The sequence below is a fragment of the Pundamilia nyererei genome, unplaced genomic scaffold (assembly GCF_000239375.1).
Source record: "Pundamilia nyererei isolate P.nyererei 1_Seehausen unplaced genomic scaffold, PunNye1.0 scaffold00218, whole genome shotgun sequence".
Classification (NCBI taxonomy): Eukaryota; Metazoa; Chordata; class Actinopteri; order Cichliformes; family Cichlidae; genus Pundamilia; species Pundamilia nyererei.
This window is the reverse complement of record NW_005187619.1, coordinates 758,102-780,217: the sequence shown is the minus strand read 5'-3', so window position 1 is coordinate 780,217 and position 22,116 is coordinate 758,102. Positions and strand designations below refer to the sequence as shown.

General features: G+C 42.9%; 1 protein-coding gene across 1 annotated transcript in view; it reads left to right on the top strand.

Moving 5' to 3' along the window:
- The first annotated feature begins 4,558 nt into the window (after positions 1-4,558).
- Positions 4,559-22,116, top strand: part of galnt18a (UDP-N-acetyl-alpha-D-galactosamine:polypeptide N-acetylgalactosaminyltransferase 18a) — a 175,442-nt gene continuing 157,884 nt past the window's right edge. The window contains exon 1 of the mRNA XM_005748283.2: positions 4,559-5,058. Coding sequence (XP_005748340.1) covers positions 4,809-5,058 — 250 coding nt within the window. The 5' untranslated portion in view covers positions 4,559-4,808. The remainder of the gene's footprint in view (positions 5,059-22,116) is intronic.

The window sequence follows — 22,116 nt, the reverse complement described above, 5'->3', positions numbered from 1 at the left end:
AAAGTCATTTCTACCAGGGTGGATCGGCTGTATTATGCACAATAATACAAACAGATGAGGAGGGAGAAGGTAAAAGGAGAAAAAAAGAGAGAAAGGAATAAGAGAAGAAAGAGAAGGAACAGGACAAAGACCATAATCCTGATAAATAAACTAATATAAATGAAGATCCTACAGAATGTGAACTGTACTCTGAGTCAAACTCATGGTGGTCCTTGTTTTCCAGTTCACTAGGATTGTCTCTTTGCCAATAGTTAACGCTATGAGTAATAGTTTGGGATTGTGGACATCATCAGTAATTGTTGTGGTGTCCCCCAGCAGACAGAGACATGCTGGTAATGGGATGAGACAGCCAATCATGGTGAAAAGTGATCTAGTTAAGTGTGCGGAGCCACAGAGCATGGAGATATGTATGTGTGCATATTTCACATGGAAGCAGACCCATTTTTGGCATTTTTCGAGCAGTGCAGTGGACCCGGTGAAGTATTTTATATTGAATAAGCTGAAGGTTAGAGTTTTTTGATATATACCAGATATTTTTACAAATTTGTTGAGTAGGTTCTATAATAAATTGTTCCGAGCTACATTTGGTTTGTAAGACTGCTGTGAAACACAAACAGCAAAACACCGAACGTAGATAACAAAACGGAAACGTTGTGCATTGCTGTTCAATTCTCTTTGGTCAGTCATCTCAGCTGATTGTGACATTAGCTTGCAGCACAGGGGGCCCGGCTCCTCGTCCTCTCTGTCAGAGCAAACACTTGTCAACACAGAGGACTTTTCAATTGATCCACCCGTGAGCTGATTTAATTAAGCCCTTGTTGCAGTCAGGCATGCTCCCACATAATCAGTTCTATATTGCTGAAACAACTTGAAGAGACGATGTCCTCTGATATTAAATCGGAATTTCAAATCATGCCAGACTCATTCCAAAATGGCAAGGATATTTTGGGAACCGCTGTGTGTCACCATGCTGCACTTTCAAGTTATTCAGTCACAGCTTTAAAACACAATGTCATTTAGCCAGAATCCACATTAAACTAATTTCTCTGAGAGGTGAGTCATTAGGGTCACATGCACCAAGGTGTGAATTTCTTCTTTCACCCTCTGCCACCATGTAGATCAGCAAAGGAGTGGCGACTGAATCACCTGGGAAGGGATCTAAAGACTGCATTATAAGCAGCTTATTGGTTGGTATCATAGGTCACCGCCTCAAAGAAAAGAGAAAGGTTTCCTGACATTAGAGTCCACCTCTATGAGTCTGAGGTGATGCTTCTCTACAAGAAAACAATGGATCGTTCCCTCTGGGCTCAAGCTCAGTTTGTGCCATCACACCACAAGACTGAAGAAGAGCTCGGCTCTTCAGATCCAGATGGTGCAGAAATAACCTTTTCGAATTACAATGCCTACAGGTAAAGGTCTCACTTCCATGCTCTTAGTTGGGTGGTTTTAATGTTGAGGCAGTTGAGCATGCAGGATCCCTGACCTCGTAATCTTGCGAGCCACTTTAAGCTACCTCTGCAAGCTGCAATGGCAACAGTTGCATGAGACTTAAAGTGGTTAGCTGTATCCTTTAAACATTTAAAACACTGTAGACTTGAAAACATCTTTGCTGGATAGAACTTATATCTGTGTACTGATGTAATAATTGCATCTCAGGCCTAAGGTCTTCCCCAAGGCAATCACTGCTCAGAAATCCGATTTTATCAAATAATTTTAATACGAGTGGAAAAGGCCTGAGGGTACACTGGTGAAAACAGCCCCCCCCCCACCCTGTGTGACCCTACAGCAGTAAAGATGCCTGGGGACCTGCCACCATCCACGCCAGTTATAAAGTGACAGACATGATGGTAATGTTCAGTCTGCGTGTCCTGAGCACAGTAACTCATAAGAGACGAGTGATGCTACAGTTTTGGAGCGTAGTTTGATGAAACTGAGATGTCTTTGATGCCTGATTGCTTTGAGGATACTCATCAGGTTCACTTCAACAATTGTCTGCTTGCATTACAGGAAGACAAAGATTGAACCCTTTTAGTGGGTTTTTAGTGTTCTCCTTGCTCCAAGCACAGTAAAATCAATGACATTTTGCCTCCTTTTTGGCCAAAATGAGGGAAGAGAAAGAACGAGAGACCCAGACAGACTGACAGACAGTCAGTCAGACGAGATTGAAAGCGGCATAGACCAGAGAGCCTTAATATTTCAGATCTAATGCATTATTTATACCCTCGGCAAGTCAGCTGAATCTGCCAGAGTGCTCTTGGGTGAATGGCGAGTTTTCGATTCAGTGCCACGTGTGTGTACGTGTGTGTCTGCAAGAGTGTGTGTGCGATTGGTGGAGCAGTGGATGAAAGACAAAGATAAAAGCTGGAGCCTAGAGGCCCTCACTGTGAGATCCATCTGCTGGTGGTGTGAAGCTCTGAAGTTCTTTTAGCTCTCAGGTACAGCAACCCTAGGTGGTCGGCGATCATGTGTGTGTGTGCGTGCATGTGTGTGTGAGTGCTCATATAAAGTGATGCCCAGCAGAGGCCTTTGAGTAAACCACTCACTGGCAGCAAAGCCATGACGGTACATTCTTATTGACTGTATAATATGCACATATGTAGACCTCAGTAAGGGCTGCATAAGAATTCCTTTGGTGGAGAGACTCTGAAAGTCATGTTTCACTTTTTCGGACAGTTAGCCCTCAAGTCATAGTTTTAATTTTTTCATGTTAATAAAGTTAATAAAGCTAAATCTGAAGATGTTCGCTGTGAGTAATGTGGAAAACAGTGAAACCTGCAGCACTCGAGTTTGTAAAAATGACGTCACGATGTTTATTTGCAGCTGCAGACGGAATACCTGTTCACTGTTTACAGAGTGAACCCTAAGACTCACATGCCACACATCAAGGCCCACCAGGTGAGTTTTTATAAGTAATAATGGATATCATTCCACAATCTGCATGATGAGTTACAGTATGTCAGTGAGAAATGTGAGAATTACCTGATCGAGGGCTGGGACGTACATATTACATATGCATGTGGAACAATATCGTATTCTTAGCCTTGAGAAACTGTTGGAATGCTTTTACACTATAGTTTGGATCAATTGGGAGTTCAACAGTTGGAATCTAGACCTTTTACCCCTAACAGGGAGCAGGATACTCCTGCTTGTCTGCCAATTGTTCATTTATTTTTGAGCCTTTGAAAAGGGGGGCTGTGTATAAAAATGGCTGTAATTCCTAAACCGTTATTGCGATACTAAACCTCTGGGACGTTATTAAAGCCGAACAAAAGAGGCCCAGAAATGATAAAGTGTGAATGTGAAAACATTCGACTTTTAAACCCAGAGGATTTGTTCCCCTCAGTTCCAAAGATGCACACAGTGTTGTTAAAAGAAAGAGTGATGCAACACAGTGATTAAGGTTTCCTCTTTGTACTGACTTTTATCATGTCGATGGCATGAAATTTTAAATCAATACAGGCTTTAAACACCTTTTAAATATTACAGTGTTTTATTTATATTTTACACAAAGTCCTATCTATTTGAAATAGTTATGTATTTATATTTATAGCTATATTGTGGCTTTCACATGGACATTTACAGCAAAAATTGCTAAATCAACAGTTATTCACGCTCACCGAGGAAACCCGGTGCCAGTGCCCAATCAGAACCTCTGCAATCATAAAACTGGCTAAATATGAATTGAATCTGATGATGTTCATCACGAGTATTCTAAAAAAAATAATCAAACATGTGATGGCCCAATAGCTGACGAGTTGTGTTTTGATGATGCGTGCTCGCAGCTAAATATAACTCAAACTAAATGAAAACTACAGTGAAGCGTGTGAATAGTTGCTAATATTCAGGAACAGCCTCTGATAAAACAGCTGGCTTTAATGGAAAACACACGTGTGCACAAACGCACAGCGTTTACTGAAGCTTCAAATATGATCTGAACTGAACACCTCTGGGATGTTTCACCTTTAAGCTTGTGCTACACACGATAAGTTTCATATTTTTATACTTGCATTTTTAAGTTTCTCACATATATGTGTGTGTGCGTGTGTGTTCATCTATACATATATGTCTAATGCAGATGATCTTATATTTATATAAATGTGACGTGTAGTGCGAAAGATGACCTCCTACTGTGACTTGGATGATAAAAAATCATTTTCTCAGTCATGATTTTTAATAAAACAGGAGTGAAGCTCACTTCCTGCAGTCCCAGCAGAATCTGTCACCAAACTGCTCACACTTGAACCCACAGGCTCACCTGTAGACTCACCTGTAGACTCACCTGTAGACTCACCTGTAGACTCGGCGCTCGCGCACACACGCGGTATCCCGCTCCTTACTTACTCGAACCAGTTTGGTTTCCGTTACCGCGCCGCGCCGATCGTCACTGTTTGGGTCGTTGCACTTGAGCTTCCTCACATTCCTCCCCTCCGCCCTCCTTTGTGCGCTCCAGCTGTGTGTGGGGGCGGGTAGACTCCAGCAAACCCCTCCTCCTCCCCTCCTATTGGGCTGTGCAAGGGCTACGACGCGGTGGGATGGGTTGTGGGGGGTGGGTTGCTGCGTCTCACGGCTTTGCGGCTGAACTCGCCGGTAGCTTAGCGGGACACCGTGTTTTCATCTCTGGGATTAAAACCTGAAGTATCGCTCGTGCGGCAGTGGAAAGCGCTGAAAGCCTCCGGAGGATGTGGAGATGCTGATCCGGGCCCGTGAGCGCGCACAGGCGAACTGACTCGCTCTAGTTCCGTTTGGAAACATTTCTCGAGCGCGTCCTCTCCTGGCATCCACCTGCCTGCCCATGGAGGGACGTCGCGATGCTGTGCACAAGGAGAACTAAAACTTTGGTGTCGACATGCGTAATCCTGAGCGGTATGACCAACATCGTGTGCCTGCTGTACGTCGGTTGGATCACCAACTACGTGGCCAACAGCGGTCCTAAAGTTGCGGAGAGCGGCGGCGGCGGCGAGGCGGAGAGAAAGTTGGAGGAGGACAGCAAAGGTGAAACCCTGAGGATTATCGAGAGGCTGGACCGGCTGGAGAGCGTCGTCAACGAGCACATTAAAGGTCAGAGCAGCCGCCGTGGTTACCGGAAAGTTTGGAGCCTCCGGGGAAACGCCGGGCTCGGCGTCAGTGTAGGAGCAGTGCGGAGTGATAAAGCTGCGATCCCCGCACAATAATCAGTTACACGAACATTTCTGCTGTTGCTTTTCTGTTGATGTAACCGGGGCTGAGCGACTAGTTAAAGGGTTAATCAACAGATTAGCAGCTAATGGAAATATTTGAGCCCCATTTGTCCAGCGCGTGTTTCAGATTAAAGTCACAGCTCCACCTGTGCACCGAGCCTCACGGAGACTGCTGCAGTCCATGTGATTATTTGCAACATGCCAAGAGAGCCTTTTAAATGCTGTGGAAATTTTCCACTGGAATATACAATGTATCAGACCTGCTACGCAGATCTCATTAATAAATTAGCATTGGTTACTTTATTAACAAAGAAAAACAAGAAACTGTCACGTAAGCAGTAGAAAGCAGACAAATATGTAAAGTATGGAGACTGTTTTGCATACTTTGAATGCAGAAAAAGAGCTGTGGAGCAATTTAATTACGCAGGCAGGACCCACACGGCCCTTTTCCATCTTACATTACTGCAGATCATGTTTCAGCAGCCATGTGCTCCTGGCTCTGTGGATGACTCTTGCTTTGCCATCCTGTACATCTGTGACAGGTCACCCTGTTTCTCATTGGCTGTGAAATAATTGCGGAGCCTTGTGTGACATGTTGTTTATCAGTTAAAGTTAGCCAATAAGCCCCACCTTCGCCACCACAGTGCTTTAATATTATAGTAGAGCAAGAAAACCTGGAAAATTCACATGTGAGAAATAAAGTGGAGACGTTCCCCTGCTGCTTAAAGGAGGCAAATCCATGAATTGATCCTTCTCTCACAGCTGCCTGCAGGTCTTGGAATAGCAGACTTCTACACATGTTTAACAAAACATCGAAGCACTGTGTGGCTGCAGAGGGAGCTGTGTATCAGTCCACCGGTGGTCCAAGTCAGAGTGATTACAGAACAGTAAAAGTATCACATGATTCCACAGATTCTCATAAGGTGTGAGCTCGCAGCTAAAGTGCCTCGATGTGCCTTTTTTAGGGTACAGCTGCTTGTCGCTGATGCAGAGCCCACTGAGGCTGTGGGTTTCAAAGATTTTTGTGCCTGAGTGACACAAACAGGGAGAGCTAAAACGTCAATGCACTCCTGCTCATATTCATATCTGTGCTAAATGGTTTCTGTATTATCTGTAATGTTGCAAGTTCTTCGTCTGCCAGTTTCTGTCTGTTCTGGACTTCATGAAACACCTTAACATCCAACAAATGTTCTCACTGTTCACATCCAGCTGTGGTGAAGGCAACCAGTCCTCTCTCTGAAAGGATATTTAGATCTGGCTCCGTGTTAGCATTAGCCGACTTCTCCCGACAGATGGTGGTCGGGGTGAGGAATGCTGAAGCCATAAGTCTGTACAGTTGTGTGTTACTAAAGCATTCCTGATGTGGGACACTTGTATCCTAGAGAGAGCGTACCATAAAATAATGGTACAATGCTTTTAAATGGTGCAAAGTTGGTTACAGAGTTACACCCTTAATTTATTTTCTATGCAGTACTTTTCCCTGTTAGCTGGAATCCAGGGTGTCCAGAGAAAGAGTCGACCCACAACCTTCTTCCTGTGAGGACGCAGAGCCAACTGAATGAAATGTGTGCGAAAGCCTTTCATTTAATGTGACCTCTCCACCTGATAACCAGTGAACAAGCATAGTTTCAGAAACTAGAAGGTGTTAGCTTGCCAATTATTTGCCCTTGCAGGTACTGTGCAGTGAGGGTTTCCTTTGGGTATACCAGCAGGGTGAAAATTCCACATAAACCAGTAGATGTGCACCCTAACCCCGTACTGACCAACAACAAGAAAACCCTTTCAGCTCTGAAAAAGTTCGGTCCAGTGAATTGCTCTGGGGGATCACATGTATTTCCAAAGATGTGATTTTGTTAAGGAGCATAGTGCTTGTTATTTGTACTTGAGTCCATTCATGCTGCTAATATATGCATTTAGTGGTGTCTGAGCTGAGTAGAGCCTCAAATCCATTGATAGTTAATGTCCCACTTTAATGTACTATTTGTGTTTGCTTCATCACCCCATTTAAAGCCCTCTCTGGACAACTTTTAAAGTCCAACCTATATTCAGGAACAGATTAGTTCAGTTGTCTAAAAGCGTCATTGGTGTCAGAGCTGGATAAATGTTTCTACAGCTGTCTGAATCTGTGGACGTCTTCATTAAAGGAGACCGTTCATTTCCAGCTCTATATTTTTATTCTAGGGATTTTATTTCTTTGTTCACAGTTGAAAATAATCCTTATTTCATGCAGGCCCTCAGCTCGTTCCTGCCTGAGAGCTGAAGCCGTCATAAACAGACGTTTCAAACAGCAGGTGTGTGTGCTCACTGATGACCAAAAAAGGATTTCTCCTGTCTTTGACATCATAAGCAGAACACTGCTTTCATATCTGCACATCTGTAAATAAAGTTGACCCTCCTCATTCACCTCGATTCGACTCTTAGAAGAAAAACAAAAGCTTAACACAAAGGTGTATCAGTGTGTTGATTCCTGACTTAGATGCATCTCCTAAAAGTATAAAGGCTTTCACTTCATTCATTGCACCTGCATGATAGGTGTGAATGAAACTGACAGAAAGGAAACTTTGCATACAGCACAATGTTGCACGTGGGGATACCTTTGACCAATATTCTGACTGTTTTCCTGAAGCAACATTAGTCATCGTGTTTACCGGACACATCTGTCGCCAACATGGGTGCAGTCGGGTTGGTAATTTCAGCGGGTCTTTGCGAGCCGGATGGTTATGCAGACAGGTGTGCTCTATGGGCGTCAGCGGCTGTTGCATTGTTTTCTCTTGGCCTTCGTGCATTAATTACGCTGCAGTTTGCTGTGTGTTTTCAGGCATTTGAATGAGTTAGCGGTGTTGCTTTATGCTACAGACACAAGTCTAAAGCACTCTCTGCATATGTTCTTGGTTAACATCACTTGCCCTAAAGCTGATCCGCTTTGAGGGGTGTGTTTGCAGACTAAAGCTGTGCCAGACGTTTGGATTTTGTTATAAATCTGTCTTTAACCTGGTGTTACTCATCCAGCTTCATCCAAGACACTGCAATCCGCGCAGCGCAGGAAGCAGCCGGGACTGGCACGTGCAGCCGCGTGGTCAGGTGCTGATTAAGGGAGCGCTTCATTCGTTTTTGCTTTGCATTCTTTTGGCAGTGCATGGATTTTCAGTATCGCTCGATCGCAGTCGTTTCACTGTGGGAAGCCAAAATCGAGATCAAGATTAAAATTTGATTAATTGTGCAGCTTTAATACAGACCCAAGAGAAGAAGAAAAACGGTATCAATCTGAAGCCTGAAGCTTCTGGCTCACATGGATTACCTCGACGTGCACGGACATCATTATTTCAAATTAAAGACATGTTTAATACGAGGATGCACCGCTGGAACGGTTCATATATGACAGAAAATAAAGAAATGAGAATAGGTTCCCCCCAAAGAACTGAGTTATCTATGTTTGCTAGCAGCGAGTGAGGATTTTATCCATCTGTCCATTTTCTTCCACTTATCTGGGGCAGGGTCGTGGGGGCAACAGCCTAAGAGAAACCCAGACCTCTTTCTCGCCGGACATGCCTGGAACAGCTCAATCAGGAGGCAGCAAGCTGAGGGGATACCTGCCCGGCCCGCTGCCTCTCACCAAGAGCAACTCCAGACTAGGACCGAGTCCGTCCCCTCTCCAGGAGACTGGTTCCAGAGCCCAGGCTGTGTGTTGAGGTGAGCTAGACTATATCTAGCTGGTACCTGTTAATGTCATGCAGTAGCTCAGGCTCCTTCCCCACCAGAGAGGTTACGTTCCATGTCCCAGTCACTAGTCTCGGTAGCTGGCGATCGGTCCGCCAGGGTCTTGACACCTGGCCCAGCACACACTGCACCCGACCCCTAAGGCACCTCCTGCGGACGGTGGGCCCATGTCCCCTGGCTGGGCTGGGCCCCCAGGCGCTCGTCCTCGGGCACCCTCTCCAGGTCTGGCTCCGGGGCGGGGCGCTGGTAACCCTGTCACAGGCAGGATGAACTGTTCCCTAGATTTCACACTCATAGAGATTTTTTTGAATCGCTCTTTGTGTGGTCCCTCACCCAGGACCAATTTGCTGTGGTAGAGCCTACCAGCGGGCAAAAGCCATCCAACAACATCTACCCAGGATTTTATTCATTGATAAAATGATTCAGTGGTACAGACACAGAGGGCTGCTACTCCCCCTGGATACTTCACGTTTTAATTATGCTCCTCAGAGATGTGCATCAATGAGTCAACAAAAATTAAAAAGTGGGGCAAACTCTTTCCGTATCCTCTGCTAAATGGGACAGTACATGATCCAGTAACTGAGCGCGGGATTTAGGAGAAATATGCACTGCTGAGTTGATTAACACCGGAGCTCTGCTCTAATGCCAATAGTCGGCGAGAGAACGCCATTCCTTGGAAAGATAAGGGACCTAATTTATCAAACATCTCTGAGAAAGACTGTTGATCCAGGATTAATTTTGTGTTTTGGATGAGCTCGTCGAGAGCACGCTCCTAATCAGAGATGCTGAATTAATGCTGTTGAGAGGAAAAACATCATTTCTCATGCAGAGATGTATAACTGTGGTTCGTTTGTGCAGGGAAAAGATACGATTTTGAATCAGTTTTAAGAAAACTAAAGGAAAAAGGTTTTTTGTCTTGCATTTAAAATCTTGAGAATGTAAATCATGAAGTTTCTGAGAAAAGAACTAAATTTTATTCAAGCAGTATTTTTATTCAGAGCCTTTTTATTATATATAAAAATGGACATTTCATTCACCAGTGACCAGGAGAGCAGGCCTTTCATTTTATACCTCTGCTTCAAACTAACTTACATTTCTGCACATTTTAGATGGGAAATAATGCAGATTTTTTACCAAAGAGCAGCTGAGAAAAGCAGTTCATTCTTTCAAGCATGACCTGCTTTTTTTAAATATATGGATGGATTAAAATCTCAGGAATTGAAAGAAAGCTGGCTGTTGGGTCAGATGTGTGCCTACAACAGGGGGCAGTCTGTTTCCACTCTGGACGGGGATATTTAAAGGGGCACTGGCCCTCTGATTCAGAACCAGTTTCTCACAAGTGGGCAAAGACGAGTGAAGACGTCACGTTGTTTACTGTGGCAAAGAATTAAAAGCAAATCTGAGGAGATGCACACTTTTACACACGCCTACATATTCTGATTTAAAGCAGCATCTGTGTTTTCTAAGGCGGCTCAGAGTCTTTGTGCAGAGATGTGGGTATTATTAAAGCACACTCATCATTAATGCGGAGAATGGCAGGCTGATGGTTTACTGAACTGTTCAGAAGCGGTAATAGAATCTGCACAGGCTTTAGGGTTACAGCGGGTGAGCAAACCTAGCCTCTGGAGTGCTTGGCACTCTGCTCTCCTCCACTCTGCTCAGCCCTCGGGGCCGGTGCCAGATTACATTATCAGCCAGAGGCTGATGTGTTTACGTGTTTATGCATTGTCACTTATACAAAATGACCGGACTGCAGCGCTGGCATGCAGGTTTGAGGATAATACGGTGCTCAGTATGCAGCAGAAAATATACTTCACAGGCTTGACTTTCATTGGCATTGAATTGAAAGCTGACTCAGAGGGTTTGTAAAGTTTGAATGATTGATATATGAGCATATTACTAATACTCAAAAGCACTAAGGTTCCTGTACTTCTGACATTTTAATGGTGGTGTGACGACTCAAAGCAGCAACTGCACATCGTGCCGTTTCAGGATCTCAGACTTGTTCTGAACTAAGACCTTAAATCATTGACTAATGGGCCCCAGTGTCTTCAGCACTGTCTAATCTCATGAATCAGTACTGGAAGATCAGGCTAACTCATCAAAGAGCTCAGAGGCACTGTCTTTTAATAGCATTTAACATTCTCATGGCGTGGTCATGTTTAACCTAAAAAACCAATCAAATCAAAGTCTTCCTTTGAGTCTGAGTATGCAGTGGCCTGATTTAATGTGGTCAATTCCAGAGGTTTGTGATGTAGATGAGTTAAGGACAAGTATGTTAAAGAAGCTCAACTAAAGTTTTATCAAATGCACAATCCTGAGTCACATGAACCAAAAACAACACCTCAGATAAAACCTGTTTGAATCCAGGACGCACTGCGTCTCAGAGTCATTGGAAAGTTATTAGCCCATTGAATGGTTGTCATCTGTCCAGTCAATATAATCATTCATAAACAAATATCGATAGCTTCCCCTCCCTGAGCCTGATTCTGCTGGAGCTTTCTTCCTGTTAAAAGGGAGTTTTTCCTCCCCACTGTCACAGACTGTTTCCTCATAGGGATCTTCAGTTTGTTGGGCTTTTCTCTCCAGTATTGTAGATCTTTACCTTATGATATTGAGTGTTTTGACCTTAGTTGGGAAGTAACATTATATAAATGGAACTGAACTGAATTAAAATGCAAATAAAAATCCACAGGTGGATACTGAAGTCGGGGACACAGCCCCCAAACATGGCGAGCTGTAACTCCCAGCTGTCTGCTAGGCCTCAACTCCACAAATTCAAGTGACTGACGCAGGTGACTCGGCTGGGTTTGTGGTCTTGGGACCTCTCGGAGCATTTTTAATGGAAATTGAATTTATCTTCCAGCGGTGTTGAATTTGCTGGTTGGAAAATCTTATCACTCCACTGGAAGTTGCCAGTAGTCCTCTCAGCTTCTAGCTAACCTCACACGCTTGGCCATTGTTGGCAAGTTTGACTCCAGCTCAGGGCCTAGCATCTGTTGGCTACAATACATGCTAGGCATGTGCTGGTAGCCAACAGATATCTCCAATGTAGCCACCGATATGGTAGCAAGAAGCGTATTTAGTGATACTAGGATAGAAGAAAAGGGTGTTCATTCACAGAAGCAGCCAGTTGGTCAGACTAGAATTATTTAGGAGAGTCAGGAAGACGTTTATCTTTGTTTCACGCAGGATCACATTTATGTAGCACATCAGTCTCACACTCTGCTGTCAGTCTCCTGGAAAAGGTCACAAAGATTTTCTCTGACAGTTTTTTTTCTTTCCTTCTTGAACATCTTTTCATTTTTGACACATTTGACCTTCCTCCAATTTTCACATTCAACATTGTTTTTTTCTTCTTCTCTGGTCTGGGATAAATTTCCTTTTAGTCAAAACTTCATCCAACTATGGTTTCATTAAGATCGTAAAAAGACACTTTATAATTTCATCTTCTGTAAGAGCTCTGCTTTTATTATTGACTAGTTCTAAAATTAAGTAGAAACTCCAAAGCTTATTTCTTTTTCTTTATTTTCTTTTATTTGCCCGATATTGTTTCATCTATCTTTATGCAGCTGATTACATTTGGTAACAGTTGATGATTTAGTTGGCTGAAAGGTGAGATGATGTATAGTATTTAACAGTTTATATGACGTAAAAGCGTAGGTTAGATCATCCCAAGATCTTTAACATTATGTTGTTGATTTATATACTCACAGATGTCTTTCTGGACCACGTGATGCTGAACCCTGCTGGGCTCCAAAAAGAAAACCACGTCTCAGTTTTAGGCTGGATTTCCGTTTTAGTGAGCTAAGCAGAAATGAGATATCCCGACTCTGCCGGAGCATATCAGGTGATCCCTCTGGCTGTTGCCATGTTGCGTGGCAGGCTTTGCAGAGGCACAGGTTAAGCAATGAAGAGATTCAGGTCAGCAAGCAGTGTGTGGCTTAACACATTTGTTTACAACCATCCGTTTCTGCACCGTGGAGCTGGTGTTAAGTGAGCTATGCATGAGTGTAATTATGGAGACGTAATATGTGTTCTTGGCCACTGTTACTACTTTTTTTGGTCTTATGTCTGCTCACACGTGACGTTTTGATTCGTGCTCTGCATTGTCTGTTTCCACCCTGCCAACAGACTTATTTTTAGGAGTTTCTTTATGAGTCAATGCAAGCTGATCCATGTCGACAGTGTTCAGAAGAGGAGGAGGGTGGACTTCTGAGACTGTGTGTGTGTGTGTGTGTGTGTGTGTGCGTGTGTGCGTGTGTGTGCACATGTCTCAGTGCAAGTCGGGCGTCTTCGTGTCATCAGAGGTGCGTGGCATTGGTGTGAGATCTGATGCAGGTGTCAGCGCTTGTGCATTGTTGCATGAAGAAGAGCATCAGCGTACCATCCTGTCCTCAGTCGGTTCTGGCTGTCATGACACTGCAACACTGGGAGGTGCGCTGGGAAGTGTGTAGACAGAAATCAGTTTTTGGATCTCTTTTTTTCCCTCATGGTCGTGCTCCAAGATGCCCGAGGATAACACAGAATGATGCTACTGAGCGGAAGAGCAAAGGGAAGAAACTCCTTCGCCTCCCTGGAGAGGTTACTTTCTTTCCTGTGAATGTTAAAGAGCTGCAGGTTCCTCGCTCTCACACGTCTAAAATTCAAAGGGAAGGTGCTAGACCAGGTGTGGTAGTTTTGCAATGACTTAACCTTTAAGTCCTTCTTTGATTGGTCAGATGCAGGAGGGCGATACAACTCCACGAGTGCCACTTTCTTTGAATAAAAGCCAGCAGAGTTTGTAGCGCTGCCTCCCTGCGCTTGCACTGCCCTGAGCCCGACCGCAGCGAGCACATTATTGAGTTACGCTGTGACTGGGCGCAGATCTCTGAGGCGGGATCTGACCTGCGCACAAAAATGATATTTCCTGCTGGACACAATCTGATTAAATATAATTACTAAACTGTTTCATAACCTCTTCCACCAAATTGTGTTATGTGCTAAGTAGCCTCAGGAACCAAAAGGCGCTTTATTTTTATTTTTTTTGTACTGTGCTTTCTCTTCTTTGGTGTCATGAAGGGTCATTCCATATAAACTCAGCCAATATTCCACTTTTCCACTCAGAATCATCTCTTGCTCTTTCTCTATTTTTATTTATTTATTTTTTATTTTTGAGGAAAAACCTGCCGAACCTGATGTGCACTTGGATTCAGCAGGTCCCTGAAGCCAAAGCATTGTTGTTGTATAGAAAATGTCTGGATCACTGTGTCTTTTCTCATATCTTCTCACATCAGATTAGTCTATTAAAAATAATTTCCCCTTCGAGGTGTAAAACCACAGCGCACGATGATTAGTAGCATAGCAAGACTTTATAACTGACAGATTCCAGCTGTGCAACTGTAATTAGATTTTTTTATATCTAAAAATGCATTTAGACATTTATACTGTGACGGTGTACAATCTAAGCTGACAATGGCGAAATTTAGGGATTTAAGACCAATTCACAGCACGTCTGCTGCAGAATCCAACGCTGCATACTTTCTGGCCCAGGATTTTATTTTCCAGTGGATTCTGCACTCAAAGACAGCAAAAAGATGAAGGTGAAAATAAATACAATCTGCTGTGTGTGCAATCTAATGATTGCATATATTGCTTTTTAGATGGGCAACAAAATTTACCGTGTAAAAATGGAGATGGTGAAAATCCCCATTCGTTAGATTTTATTACTAGATCGTTCCCAGCGCCTACAGTGGTGGTTGGTCTCCTGTCTCTTTGTCTCTTTCTTGTATCACTGCCACATCGAGCATCGTCTCTTTTCATTCATGTGCTGCTGTGTCGGCATAACACAAACCCAAGGCTGACTGACCGAAAGCCGCCGCTTTAACGTCTCGATGAAATCGATGACGGCTTCGACATTTTCCACCTTTTATCTTGGAGCTGTGGTTTAACTGGACAAAACAAAGTATTTACATATATCTGCTTGGACTCTGAAAACTACTGGAGAGTATATTTACAATGTTTTAATTGCTTTATATGCAGAGTACACGATCACTGTGTAGCTTTAGAAACCAGATCCTTTGTGATTGCTTTGTCATTTCCAGGCTGCTGAAGAACATTTAGGCACACCAAACTCTTATCATTCAAAAAGACTTTTGAAATAATATTAATTTGAACACATTGTAGAAGCTCCGTGGGGTCGTTGTTTAGCAAGGGAAAGGACCTGTTTCATCCTCAGTCAAACATGTGGAGCTACTCACTGTGGCGAGCAATAAGGCAGTAGCTTCTGTTTGTTTTAACACACGTTAATAGAAATAAAATTCCATTATTCACCGGACACGACACAATCAAACAGGAGTGTGAAAACATGTGAACCAAACAACGAGCATTATAAAAATATCGGATGGACACATTTAAATTTAATTGTATTGATTCTCGTGCAGTTTGGACGAAGTGTCTGACTGTTCTCCACACACACACACACACACACACACACACACACACACACACACACACACACACACCTTATAGACGTCTCCTTGGCAAAACAGTAGCACAGTAATCAGCTGCCTCGGGTTAAGGGGACACCTCTAGAATTGTAGCTAAAAATCTGTGCTGGGTTCCACTTTTAAAGACGGGGCACTGCACTCGCACACAAAGGAAATGATTATAAATGCGACGTTCATCAAGTTTAACTGGCTGCCATTGTGAGGAACCCTTGATTAGTGCTCTTTAACTACAGCCTAGCATCACTTCAGCCATGTGTAATCTGAGGTAGTAGATTAATAGAGCGAGGGAGAGCGTCCTGCATGGGTCAGTGTTTGTTTTAATTTTACTGACCCTTTATGTAGACATGGTAAAAAGAAAGTACACCCTACTGCAGCTCTATGGGTTTATATATCAGGTCATAATAAAATAATCTGGTCCTTTTGAAGGGTTTAAAACTAGTCTAGTGCAATCTAAGATGATTAAGTGCATGCCATTATTTATTTATTTAACAAGACCATAAAAGAAAAACATTAAATGTATTTATCTGGATGCAGAAGCAGTGAAACTAAGTACATCCTACTACTTCCCCAAGAATCAACAGGGTCAGCAAGAGCTAGGAGCTAGGGCTGGGCTATATCATACCGTTCACGGTAATACCGGTGTAATTTTGGGCAACGATAGGAAAATGAAATATGGCGATAGAATGTGGGTAAAACTTAGATTTTTCTGAAAGTCGACAGAGCCCCTTATAATCCCGTGTGCCTTATGTATGAACTCTGGTTGTGTTTACTGACCTGGAAACGATTTTATGTGCACGGCGCTCGAAAATCTGTCAGATGTTTCAGTACGACTTTGCTAAGCTACGAAGCCGCACCGCTTGATGGATTGTCGGAGCATTACGGCTAACGTAGGCGGAGCGATACGTGCTGTGCTTCAACATAATGTTACCGTATTGTGTGTGTATAAGCTCTTTTTAAGTGTTGTGGATATTATACATGGTTATGCTGAGGATATGTCGGCCAGTTTCCACTGGAAATGCCTTTTGGTTAAACTGTCAGCAAGAATTTGCATTTGCACTGTGAAATTTTATATAACTTTAATGCAGATAAAAAACAGCTGCTTGTTTAAGTGAAAATACACTGATGTTTGTTTGTTTTTTGCACTAATAAAGTTGTGGAGTTGTAAAGTATTTTGTCTCGTGAACAATTATATCGTCAGTTATATCGTTATCGCAAATTTTCAAATCTATATCGTGATAAATATTTTTGGTGATATCGCCCTGCTCTACTAGGAGCTGCTTATCACAGTCGCTTCATTAACTGATCATCAGCAGGTGTGAGTGTACATGAGCAGCTCTGTAAAAGCGGAGGTTGTGGCAGTTTGCAGGTGTGCAGCATGAAGGTGCCCATTAACACAACGCCAGGGAGGAAAGAGACGATCATCTCAGAGAAGCAGTTGTTGCCATCAGCCTGGGAGGGTTGTTGGAAGTGACTGATGAGGTCACACTGAAAATGAATACTTGAAGCTACTCAATCATGAAGTGTGCTTAGTTTTTCACACACTGTATCTGTTTTAACGGCTTAGATTTGACTGAATAAATGACACAATGTCATATATGATATGTTGTTGTTCTTCTGAGGTTGGATTTAAATAAGTTTAGAACCTGGCAAGCACCAGAGGATGTATATTTTTATGACATCATGACATGTAAAACCTTAGAGGTGAAAGAACGCGTGCTTTCCTCCTCACCTGACTGTATGCTGGTAAAAAAGAACGAGCAAAAGGAGAAAAGTTCATGATCTTTACTGACACACTGTGATATCTGATACTTGGTTGCAATTTCAGAACAACCTGTCAGCAATAGTGCAGACATACAAAGAGGATTTATAGCAAATGCATACATACATACATTTAAAACAGTGCCCCAGCAAACAGACAGGCATGCATGTCTCAGATCAGCACATCACACTGAATAATGTAACAGTCGGATGTGAGCATTAGCTGAGTGAGAGTTGGGGATGTGCTATATGAACACGATGCAGGCTGGATTAAACTTCTCTTCACATCAGTATCACAAACGTCACGCTGAGAGTTTTATTACTGCAGCGCTGTCACAAAGTCATTATTGGCTTAAAAAAGGTTTTCCAATATGGCATCACAACTACAAGAAGCACGCTAATACAGTGAGAGACATAACTGCCTGTACAGGCTGTTAAAAGAACACGGTGTATACACAAAGAACTGGATTTTCAGGAGTGGATTTGAAGAGTGGACAGGTCAACAGTCTGCTGCAGCCTGTTATTGTTTGCAGCAGCAAACAATAACTGTTGTTGTTTTTCCACAAATACAAACTGTTCAGCAAACAAGGCCATGATTAGTTAACAGTTTATCTGCAGTTGTTCAGCTGGTATCATCTACACTCTGTGTCGCCCTCAGATCCAGAGAGTATCTGAATGCCACACAGTGAGACTTACAGCAGGATCGCTCTCCTGCTCTGAGTGAGGCAGACAGTAACGCTGCCCTCTCCCACCACCACCAGAAACAGAAACGGAGACAATGCACTATTGATTTTCACAATCAGATATTTTAAATTATTATATAATCACATTTGGCGTATTTGTTGACAGCTCCAGTTTGTACTCATATCTAAACCGCGACGAAGCCGCTCTGCTGACTTTGTGCAGGTGGTTTTCTCCAGAGACGGGGCTCCGAACAGTTAGCACCTCGCTGAAATGAAACACATTTGGCTGAACGATGTGTGGGATGTGAGGATGAGATCGGAGCAGCCGAATGTTCTTTTAAAAGTTTGATGTCATGCCGTCGCAGAAGGCAGCTCACACAAGGATGAGACAGACAATGAGTAGAGTGTTTGTGCAGGGAGCCTTGACAGCACTGAAGCTCACTTCTTGTGTCTTGAGACATTTATAAACACCCAACGCGATCACTATGAAAAGCCTGTGAAGTTTTCCTTATTTTGAAAACACAAAGACTTTCCCAAACTGCTTGCATCCCCGTCATTGAAAAAATCTTTAATTATAAGGATTTAAGCACATACAGAAAAAACACCACAATAGTGCCATAGTTGGCTTTGCAGCGTTTGATCTCGGATAGTAAGTGATCTGAAGCTTATCAGTAGGAGCCACGCTATCAGCCTCTCGGCATTTTGGCTCCGCAGACACATGTTGTTCCCTCGTACGAAGATGATTTTGGTGAAATATACTTTATTTTTATCCCCAAATGGTTTGCGGATGCAGCTGAAATAGCACTGATATGAAGCATCACTTATTAGTTACAACAACGTGTCATTCGCTGCCCTCACTTAACGTTCACGCTGCATCAAAGCCCATTTCAGGCAACAGAAGTCCAGGAAGAGCTTCTGAGCTTCGAGTCTTAAAAGTTAATTTGCCAGCTCTGGCTCTGGTGCGCACCTGCAACTTAACCATGATCACGCTGTGTCAAAAGCTGTCGAAATCCACATTCATCCCTCTCGCTTGGTTGGTCACAGCTGCTCTCTGTGACCGAGCAAAAGTTTTATGCCTGCTGGGAAGAAGTCTGTCTGCAATAAAGGTGTAATGCTAGATTCACTGTCGGTTCGCCAATACAAAGCTATCAATGTTCAGGTTGAATTAAAGAGCAGCTTATTGCCCGATTTTTACCTTGAACATGTCAGCTTTACATACCGAATAAGCCCTGAACTTGAGATCACTGCAGAGCTAATCAATGATGACATGCACTGGTTCGCATGTAGTACTTTTCTACTCGAGTGCTCGAAGCGCTTTTTACAAGATTCCCCATTTACACAAGTGCCTAAGTGCTTTTTATCTAAATGAGCACATCAGGGAGGTTCAGCGTCTCGATCAAGGAGGCAGACGACCAGTCTTCCAGTTAGTAGATGACCTACTCTGCTTCCTGAGCTACAACCACCCAATATGTAGTCATACTGTGGTGGCCTTTCTAATATTTTGGCATCAGATTATTCACTTAAATTCAGCTTTATTTATATAGCTTTATATTGTAAGATAAAGACTGTACGCTAATACAGAGAAACCCCAACAATCAGACGAGCCTGCTATGAGTAAACACTCGGCGACAGCGGGAAGGAAAAACTCCTTTTTAACAGGAAGAAACCTCCAGCAGAACAAGTCTCAGGGAGGGGCGGGGCCATCCGCTGCGACTGGTTAGCAAGCTGCATCCATAAACTGTACAGGTGCATTACACAGACACAGATATCTGCTAATTGACCTCCTTTTAATTTCTCGTTGCTATTTGGGCTGATTGGGACCTGATGAATGTAAAAACAAAACTTACCAGATTTTTTTTTATTACCTGATTTTTGTTTCTGAGAAAAATGAGATCCACGTATGAGGACATTAGTTTTAAATTTTGACAGAACAGTGGCAGTATAACGTCCTCGTAAGTGGATGTCAGGCACTTATTTTGGTCTAGACAGTCCAAAATGTGATGCCCACATATGTGGATGCCAGGTCCCTGCAGGTTAATGCTAATTAAGATGCTAATTTAAAAAAATGGACTTCCACATTAGGTTCTTGCTTTGTTTAGACCCAAGGTGATTGCACATGTAATAAGTAGTCAGTATAAAGTGGCTTGATAAAGCCGAATAACTATCTTCCTGTTTAGTTATCTGTGTTAAACACATAATGTTGGTACTTCGGTTAGAAATGCAAAGCAGGCTCCTGAGGATCTGTGATGGTCCTGTGAGAGCTGAGAACACAGAGGTTCATTAAAGAAGAAGACCGTGCTTACGGCGGTCAATATCCACCCTGTCACTTTCCACACAGCAGCACACATACGCTCAAATCCACTGGGGATTCATAATGGACTTAACCCTCAGCACTGAGGCTCTGTGCAGTACTTTGTGGGTTTGACTTGACATACATCTGCAGACTGGGTTGTGAGCCACGCTCACATACACGCACCTATTTTAAATCCCAAATGCAGCATAAGCTAGCAGTTCAGCTGCTCTTGCATACATTTGTCTGATCCCGTAAGCAGGAAGTGTGTAAGGACTTTGTGAAGTGTTGTACTTTTAAATCTGTGCGTCTGTGGACACACATGAGCGAGTCAATCAGCCGGGTACGGCGCTCATGTCATCGTTCATCAGAGTGACGTTCTCATGGCGGCAGGCTGCACGATGTAGCCTGTTAGCATTTCACACGCGGTGTCTCCGACACAGATTTAAACAGTTGGTGAAGTTTCTACTGTCACACACTGTCTTCTAAATCCTGCAGCGTATTTCCCCGAGGCTGCATTATGGCACCACAGGGAGGCTTTCCACTGCGCTGCCCCACAGCTAAATTCCTCCAGCGCAGCATTCGGGAGACTATTGTGGCCCGTGAGCCTTATGAAGCTGTCATCTGGGGGCTGCAAGAAATGCCTCCCACACTTGGGAGGCATTTCTTGCCTCCCAAGTGTGGGGAGGCGTCAGGGAGTCAGGTACTGGGTGGGCTGCAAGAAGATGAAAATGCTCTGAAGAAAGGAAAAGCATCAAAAACCAACTAAATGGTGCATTTACCCTGCTGGAGACATAACATAACGGCAGATTCATTTTCACCCTTGTTTTTGTACTGAGGGGATGCAGTGCCTGACTGAACGCTCATCTATATAATATCCTAATTCCAAATTATAGGGATTATTTTTGTTGTTGTTGTTTATCTTTGACAGGTAAATAAAACAAAAACTTTTTAACAGCATTGCTGTCACAGAGTGTTATATGAAGGTTTAAGTTGGAGAACGCTTACACTCCAATTTAGCGTTTTAGCGTCTTTTAGCTCATTGTTTTGGTTTTTACTAAAACTACTAGTGCTACTCATATTTATAATAAAATAACAAAACTTAATATATCGATGTCTTTTCAAAACACAGATGCATCACACTTTTAGCCAATCAGAGGATGTGTTAGATAAGAATATAAGATAACCTTTATTAGTCCCACATGTGGGAAATTTGTTGAAAGTGGACAGTGCAAAGTTACAGTAGCAAAAATTAAGAAAAACCATTAGGGGCAATAATAAATGTGACAGGCTTTTAAATAGTGCGCCAAAATTTTTAAATTGCAATTTGTTGTTTTTATTTTCATTTTGTTTTTGACAGTTTGTTTGTGTAGCACATTTCATTAAATGCAAACAGTTTTCTTCACCCGCCCACTGTCAGGTCAACGATGGGCGGTCATTGGTCGACTTCTACTTCTGCTGGAAGATGTTTGTTCATTGGTCTAAAGCAGGGGTCTCAAACCCGCGGCCCAGGTCACCCCTACTTTGACGTGAAGAAATCTAATGCAAGTAATTTTGAAGTAATTTTTGTCATTAGGGAGGATTTGTTTGTTGTTGAGTGCAAGTCAAAAATGATCTACAGCACTGACAGTGTGGATGGAACCAGCGTTACAAAGTTGTGCTTCATACTTCTGCTCCAGAATTCATACAAATAATTGACTTTGTACTCGATGTCATGTATTCAGAAACGTATTTCTTATTTTGAAGATATAAATCTGATAATAAATCATAATGTATTACAGAAAGAGATCATATGAGGCAGAAGTAACGAGTAATTAAAATGATCTATCCATCAACATTAAGTGAAGCACACATGAATGAATCGATAATATAAAGCACATTATTCTTCATTACAAATACTTTGTTTTTGTGCGGTCGTATCACTTTTAGCATTAAGTACAATTCTGAAAAGAATGTACCGTACTTTCTGGACAATAGAGCGCACCTGTATATAAGCCGCATCC